This window comes from Monopterus albus, unplaced genomic scaffold (genome assembly GCF_001952655.1).
Source record: "Monopterus albus unplaced genomic scaffold, M_albus_1.0 scaffold258.1, whole genome shotgun sequence".
NCBI classification, from domain to species: Eukaryota; Metazoa; Chordata; class Actinopteri; order Synbranchiformes; family Synbranchidae; genus Monopterus; species Monopterus albus.
Genome location: NW_018128138.1, coordinates 293920 through 302387, shown reverse-complemented (window position 1 = coordinate 302387; position 8468 = coordinate 293920). Strand labels below are relative to the sequence as shown.

General features: G+C 44.6%; 1 protein-coding gene across 1 annotated transcript in view; it reads left to right on the top strand.

Moving 5' to 3' along the window:
- Positions 1–2817, top strand: part of cunh5orf63 (chromosome unknown C5orf63 homolog) — a 12004-nt gene extending 9187 nt beyond the window's left edge. Inside the window, exon 4 of the mRNA XM_020621404.1 lies at positions 2586–2817. Within this exon, the coding sequence (XP_020477060.1) occupies positions 2586–2759 (174 nt within the window). The 3' untranslated portion in view covers positions 2760–2817. The remainder of the gene's footprint in view (positions 1–2585) is intronic.
- The last annotated feature ends 5651 nt before the right edge of the window (positions 2818–8468 follow it).

The following is an 8468-nucleotide window of genomic DNA, read 5'->3' as shown; positions in this document are numbered from 1 at the left end:
TCCAAACTGACCCAGCTCACTGTGCCTGCCCCCACCTGTCAGTGGATTACAAGCTTTCTGACAGATAGGGAGAAGCAGGTGAGGCTGGGGAAAACCACATCCAGCACCCGGACAATAAGCACAGGTGTCCCCCAGGGATGTGTGCTCTCCCCTCTGCTGTTTTCACTCTACACCAATGACTTCATCTCAAAGGACCCCTCTGTCAAGCTCCTAAAGTTTGCTGATGATACAACGGTCATTGGTCTCATCCGAGATGATGATGAGTCAGCCTACAGATGGGAGGTTAAGCAGCTGGTCCCGTGGTGTAGCCGCAACAATCTGGAGCTGAACACGCTCAAAACTGTGGAGATGACAGTGGACTTCAGGAAGAGCCCCCCCACCTTACCCCCACTCACCATACTTGGCAGCACTGTATCAGCAGTAAAGTCCTACAAGTTCCTGGGCTCCACTATCTCCCAGGACCTGAAGTGGACGGCCAACATCAGGACCATCATCAAGAAAGCCCAGCAGAGGATGTACTTCCTGCTCCAGCTCAGGAAGTTCGACCTGCCCCAGGAGCTGCTGATACAGTTCTACAGAGGAATCATCGAGTCTGTTCGCTGCACCTCCATCACTGTCTGGTTTGGCTCAGCAACCAAACAGGACAAGTACAGACGTCAGTGGACAGTCAGGACTGTAGATAAGGTCATTGGTGTGAGCCTGCCCTCCACGGAGGACCTGTACACCTCACGGGTCAGAAGGAGGGCGGAGAGGATCACTGCTGACCCCTCACACCCTGGACAGAGTCTGTTTTAACTCCTCCCCTCTGGATGGCGTTATAGGTCACTGTGCACCAAGACAACCAGGCACAGGGACAGTTTCTTCCCCAAGGCTGTCGCTCTGATGAACACTTAACCAACGACAGTATGACTGGACAATAACCCTCAGTGCAATACCTGTGTGTGTGTGTGTATATATACATTGTACAGGTTATACAGACTTGTACTAGTTCTTAAGTACTCTGTTTTTATTCCTATGTATCTCATTTCAGTGAGCGTTCCTTTGTCTGTCTGCATTGTTTACTGTTTGTCTATACTGCTTATTTTGCATTGCTTGCCCTGGTTGTTGCTTGTTAATACTTTATTTTGTTATACTACACAGCCTTATGTTGGTTTACTGTTTATTTGCCCCTTGCATGGGGATATGTACATGCACATTGAGAGCCACTGTACCAGAGTCAAATTCCTCCGACACACCTGGCCAATAAAGCTGATTGTTTCTGATCAATAATTATACAGTAATCAACATATTTTTATACTTGTACTCATATGTTATGTACATAATGATGCTAATACCATTGTTCTTTTATTTAAGTAAAAATTTGATCACGGGTCATTTACTTGCAACAGAATATTTTTATACTGTGGTGTCAGGTCTTGTCATAGTCCATAAGTCTGATGTTTACTAACTTCATTTCTAATGTAGGTACAGGTGGCACGTGTGCGTGTGTATGTCCAAGTAATATATTAATTGGATAATCACCTTTATTGGCCAAGTATGTTACACAATTTTTTTCCGGTACAGAACCGATGGCAGCCATCTGCGGCACCACCTCAACCAATGGCTCTGACCATCGGGGGCAAGGGGTTCAGTGTCTTGCCCAAGGACACTTTGACATGTGGACTGGAGGCACCGAGATTCGAACCTTCAACCTTCTGGTTGGGAGACAACTGCTCTACCACACCACTGTCGCCTAATGTGTGTTAGTTCAGTTCAGATTTATTTGTATAGCACCAAATCGCAACAAAAGTCATCTCAGGACACTTTACAAAGTCAAGTCTAGACCTTACTGTTATCAATATTATTACATAGGGAAAACCCAACAAATCCCCCTGAGCAGCACTTGGCAACAGCAGGGAGGAAAAGCCCCCGTTAATGGAAGAAACCTCTGACAGACACCTTGGCTCTCGACCGGTTGGGCTGAGTGGATAGAGGAGAAAGAAAAGAAGAAAAGCAACAAGACACAACAATCAAACACTGATCAGGTCGATGTGACCGGTGACTGCTCATCAGAGACGTAGAGCTCCAGGGCCAGGGCAACCTGCAGAAAGGTACAGGGAGAGAGAGAGGACACACTACGGGAGAGAGGAGACACAAAGTTAGTGATGTGTAATGGTAGGAAATGGATAGAGACGAGACATGACACTCAGTGACGGGTAGTGCTGGTGTATAGTTAACAGTTAACCATAATGCACCATGAGCACATTTTGGATGTGTGTTCCACGCCCCACTCGTGTCTCGCTCTCAGCACAGAGTCCCACTTTGTCTTTTAATGCAGTTTTATTTTAGAGGAGCTGGCGTACTTTTTTTGTCGTGGTTTAGCAGGAGGATTTGGTAAAAATATTAACCCTGAAGTTGACCATGTTTTTAAACCTTTATATGACCATTAACTAATGATCCACTGCTGTGAAACCCTGTCCAATTAGTGTTCATGGTTCAGTTGTCATGACAACAGCAAGACGGTGTCGTCGGGTACCACTGTCTTTCAGCAAAGTTCAGTGTTTATGTCAGGAGAGACGCTCACTGTCGCTCTCTATGTCCTGCAGTTTGTCCTGCAGCAGGTGGACATCAGTCTTCCAGAGAACAGGATGTGGCTCGACAGGTACAGGTGGGACATTCCTGTGTTCCACCTGAACGGACAGTTTGTGATGAAACATCGAGTAGACATCGTCCTGCGGAACAAACTGCTGCAGGAAGCTGAGACTGACAAAACAAGATGATATTTATATCCAATTTATTCAGGATGTTCAGTAACAAATAAACAGATGTGATCAATAAGTCTGCAGTCGCTGATTTCTTTGGGTTTATTAACTAAAGCTTGACATTGGGTCACCTGTGGAGAGAAGAATAAATTTATAGTTTAAACGATTTTCTACATTTGGTGATGTTACAGGGAACAAAAACAACATTGTTTTATTCCTGTAAACAACACCTGAGTCACCTGATGCTGTGAGCTCATCAATATTTAACCTACTGATGGTTCAGAGTCACTGGTTGTCAGCCAGTCACAGGCCTCCTCCACCTACCTGACCTGGAAGTGCTATGAGGCAATGCACATTGTGTTGGTTGTCATGGAGATGGTAAGGCGTGTTGTCAGGTGGAGGTGCATTGATGGCGTCCAGTGGCGTCAGCAGAGCTGTGGATGTTCAGGCTGCTCTTCAGAGAGCAAAGAGGAAGATCTGTGTGCTGCAGCAGCAGCTGACTGACAGGTGAGAGAGAGCAATGTGTCCCCTTTCATCTGAAGTAAGACGCTGGGCAGACACAAGTGATGTCGGGCCTGCAAACACCACCAAGGGAAACTAGGTGACCCGTGTCAGTCATCAGGTCTTGGTTTATCTAGAGCTCATTCAGGAGATGCTGGACTTGTTTTAGATTGAAGATATTTTTAAATCTGAAGTGAAATGTTTGCAAGACTCAAAAACTGCTCCAGGTTCCCTGGACTCAGCTCTTTCAGTGCTGGTCTGAGATCTGATGAGCTGTTTATTAAGGCTGACTAACCCAGACCAGCTGAGTAGACCTCCTCTGGTAGATTGATGTAGACAGTCTGGCTCCTGGGTCTAGGATCAGACTTGAAGTGAACTGTGATGGACTTCAGGTTTCAGCTGAAGATGAAACAAGTTCATGAGCAGGTCTGTAGGGTCAAGCCGAGCATGCTGGGAAATGGAGTCTAAGTGATACTTCAGTAACCCTGTGATACACTGGCGACCTGGGATTGGCTCCAACCCCGCCCCGCGACCCTCGTTAGGATATGTGGTATAGATGATGGATGGATGGAACTTCAGCAGAAATCAGAACAGTTTGTGGATGCAGACTGATAGCAGGGTCACCGAGGGACTGAGTGTTTATTGGTTTACTGACTGGATTTCACACTGGTTTACTGCTAAACTCAGGGAATGCTAGGTACAAATGAAATATCCAGTAAGCTACAGGAACCATGTGACCTGCAGGTCATGTGATCAGATGTATTAGAGATCAGCTCAGATTTACTGATTCTAGTGAACTCTGCTGGTCTCCAGTAGGTGAGTCTCTGTAGTTACTGCTCTGACTGGAAGGAAACTGATCCATGACAGAGTGAGTCTTGTAGAGCTGCAGCAATTAATCAATTAGGTGATCAACAGAAAATTGATTCATTTAATTATTTTTTTTTATCCAAGAAGCCAGCGAAGAGCAAGTTCCTACTTCTGAAGTCTCAGATGTGAAGCTTTAATTTCGGGTTTTTGGACTGTAGAAGATTGTGACTGTGGAAAGCATTCAGTGTTTACTGTCGTTATAAAGACAACTGATCAGTGGAGAACACAACTGTCACATTAATCAATACTGAAAATAATAGTTGCAGGCCTATACGTAGATAATCAGCTGATCAGTGAAAACCTGCTCCTGTTTCCTGCCACAGCAAACTGAATCTGTGGTTGAACACACCACGGCATTGTCGCCAAAGACTCGTCTGTGTGCGACTAAAGCTTTGATCTGGAATCAGTGTGCGGTTCGGCAGTTCACTCGCAGCTACAACCTGCTGAGGATCAGCCTTTGTCCTGTCTGTGCTTCTCATGTGTGTTTTGTTTTTCCAGAGAAACCAGTTTAGAAAGTCCAGAGGAGACCAGTTTGTCAACATGGGTGCCCAGCAAGGAGCTCAGGGACTCTCTGGTGGACATGTACACAGGTAAAGTACTGCTACTACTGCTATTACAACTAGTACTACACAAGTACAGAGTTCAAGTACTGATACTACATCACACAAACATGTTAGGGGAGGGAGGATGTGCAGGTTTACTGGTTTCACTGGATGCTGTACTGAAACATGCTGGTATTGTGCTTCTGCTCTGCATTGAAACGTGATGCACCATTGTGTTGCTAAGACAATAAACTAACAAAAACAATGTCTGTGTGACACACGGCTACACCAAGCAGGTGAAGGTACTGTAGTACCTGATGTTTAACGCTGTTTGCACACTCTGTGGACTCCTTGGAAGAAAAACATCAGACAAACAGTGACGTTGTCCCAAAGAGTTGAGGTTGAGGCTGGACTACACACGTGATCTGATCCCGGGGTTTGGCTTGCACGTCACTGCTCTAACACTTTTTAATCTGAAAATTACATCAGGTGTAATGAGTCCCTTTGTCCAGTGGGGGGAGCTGTGGTCCATCACATAGCTCAGCATCAACATACAGGGAGGGGTCAAAGGTCACAGCTCACAGTACTTAGTACTTTATTTGTAGAGCACCTTTCATACACAAGGAAATTGAAGGTGCTTCACACATTAAAACAGAATCAGAAAACCACGCATCACATCAGGGAAAATCATAATATGAAATATAAAAGACAAGTAAAAACAATAAAATGGCATAAATAAATGTTCTCAAAAGCACGAGAGAGCAGCAATGTTTTGAGCTTAGCCTTAGATGTGGCCAGACTGGGGACTTGACTTAGCTCCACAGGGAGTTTGTTCCATAGCTGGTTGCCTCTTCTCACTGCTACTTAATAATTATCAACAGTAAGTAAATGTGATGGGGGCAGTTTGGAGTCAGTCAGTTCCTTCTGTGAAACAGCTGCGAACAGTTTGTTCAGTGGAACAGGTGTGAACACGTGTTTATCCTCTGAGTAATCTGATGAAAATCTCGTCCCCTGTCACGGTGGAGTGCGTCCTCGATAATCTGATGAGTAAATCGGTCTGAAGGATGTCAAATTTGCAGTGAAGGGTAGAGCCGAGAGTGTGAATGTTAACACAGAGGATGAAACCTGCTGGAGATCAAGGAGGGATGTGATTAGTATTGGTTACTATGGCGATTTAAGGAGGTTTATGTTGACATGTTGATGTCTGTCTGAACACAAGTGACTCCAAAGCCATGTTGTTTGTGGTTTCTTTTATCTCAAGGAAAATGGAAACTGAGACAACTGGGACACACCCCAGTGGTTACTGTGGTCTGATCTGGGTGGACTGGGGAGGGCGCTCTGGTTTACATGATTTTGCATTGGCCTGTAGAGCGTGTCTGTCTTCTTAAAGTGCTGACAGAAGGGGGAGATGAAACAGTGTCGCTCCCCATCAGTTGGAAACTAGAGACACAGTGGTTCATTGGCAGCACCTGACACCCCAGACCACCAGGTTTCTGGTTGATTTTTTTTTTTTAGTTGATTTTTGTGTGTTTGTTGGTTTGAGACTTCGCCACATTTGAAGTTTTATTGCCTTTTTCTGATCGAGGTTACTCACTCCTTGGCCTACTCATTCTGATCCCGAGGGATGCAGTTTAAAATCTCATCTCATTTTCTATACCGCTTAGTCCCAAACTGGGTTGCAGGGGGGGCTGGAGCCAATCCCAGCCGGCATCAGGCAAGACAGGTTGCCGGTCCATTCCAGGGCCAACATGCAGACAAACAACCACACACATTCACTCCTACAGGCAATTTAGAGTCTCCAGTCAACCTAAGACGCATGTCTTTGGACAGTGGGAGGAAGCCAGGGTACACGGAGAGAACATGCAGACTCTGCACAGAAAGGTCATGAACCCGGAACCTTCTCGCTGTGAGGCAACAGCGCTACCCACCGCGCCACTGTGCTGTTGAAAATCTAATATTTAAATGAATCCTTTTCACTAGTGGGTGGGGATCCCAAAGAATTAGTTTTTTGTCCAATACAAAGAAATACCAGGAACTAGAATCACTGATATTGTTACTGAAACAGGTCATTTCTTTATTAAAAGCAGCCAATTTAATATTATGTATGAGATGAGTCCGTTTATGAGCTGAGCACATTCAGAGGATGCTTCTGAATATATTTTATCTGTAAATCTGTTAAACATCAGGCATTTCTTGTCACTTTTTCAGCAGTTGAAGCTGCAGCATTAAAACACTTTAAAGCACCTGACTGACTGTCCTCCTCCTCAGACTTCTAATCCAGTGAGCTGTAACACAGGCATGAAACACATTGATCAGATTCGGTATGACTTCCACTTGCTGAGTATATCACTGTCTGTCATGCCCCTCCAGAATAAACCTCCAAAAATCCACCTAGAAATCAGAAGAGAAGGGGCACCCATCATCATCATCATCATAGCCTATTGGGTTGTACCATCTAGTTTATTCTTATTACTTGAATTCAGTTTTCACATTCTATTTATTCTGTGTTTATTCTACTTTTGTTCTATTTTAGTTCGTAAATGGTATGGACGTTCAACATGAGAAAGAAACAGTATTTTGAATTTTCTGTATGTCCTGCATATAGTGAATTGACGATAAAAACTCTTTGATAGCCAAATGGTTACGGCATGTCACACCACGTACCAGGCACAGTGCGTGCACGACATCGGTGCATCAAGTCTGACCACCAACTTGAAGTAATGAAAGTAAAAAATCTAAACAAAGCAGAGGGGCAGAGGCTGCAGAACCTGCCTAAGAATCCTCCTGTTTCTGAGTTTCCTTGAGTATCACAGTGACCCTGTGACAGTGGTCTGTACGTCCACGGGGACGCTGCTCATTGTGCTGCTGGTGGTGGAGCATTTTGTCTTTGCTTTGTTCGGGGGGTGCACAGTGTCACAGTCTGAAGTAACGCTGTGATCGCTGCAAACAACAGCTGGGTGAAACTGTTTCCACAGTTTCACTGAACATGAGAAGGAAACGTAGTTGATCCTACTGTCGATGCTCAAAATAAGGCTTGGTATCAGAAGTATTGATGCTTCAGGAATCTTCACACCTTTCCTTTTTTACTGCCTCAGATCATCTTCCATAACTAGTGCTCATGTGACAGAAGAAGAAACTGAATTAACAATTTTTAAATTAATTTATCTGAGTCTCTCTCGCCTCAGCGATAATCCATCATCTGTCAGTGTCTCTTGCCCAGATCAAACAGACCATATGAAACAGTTGTGGAGGAAACACAGTATTCAGTTTTTCAGCCAGCAGAGCCAGACTCAGATCACTCCCATATGTGTCCTCTGTTTATTTCTGCCTCTTCTTCTGTGGTGGCAGCAGTGCTCAGTGCTGTGTTTCCTGTTTTATCCTCCCAAAAGCTCTCTGAATATTAGTAGTACTACTGCCCACATACTTCAAACCAGTCGACCGGTGTCACACGGTCAGAGCAGTTCTTCAGCATCACACAATGAAACATATTTTGTGCAAACTGAGAAGTCAACTGAAAACTGTAGCTCCTGGCAAACCGAGGTGTGAAGTGATGATTTATGACACCTAAGCCACACCCTCTCTTTGCCCTTCACGTCCATCTCTACAACGGCTGTCAACTTTTATGACGCCTAATTACAGACTTTAGAGGATTTTGCACATAAATGTTACTTTTCAACTTGGATGGATTTTATTATAGGATTACCAGAATGTTTTGATCATAGATTAAGGTTTTATGACAACCTTAAAAGACTTTATTGGGGTTTCCCCTAGCAAGGCACAGAGCAGCAGCTCCCAGACATAGTTTGTTGGTCTCTCA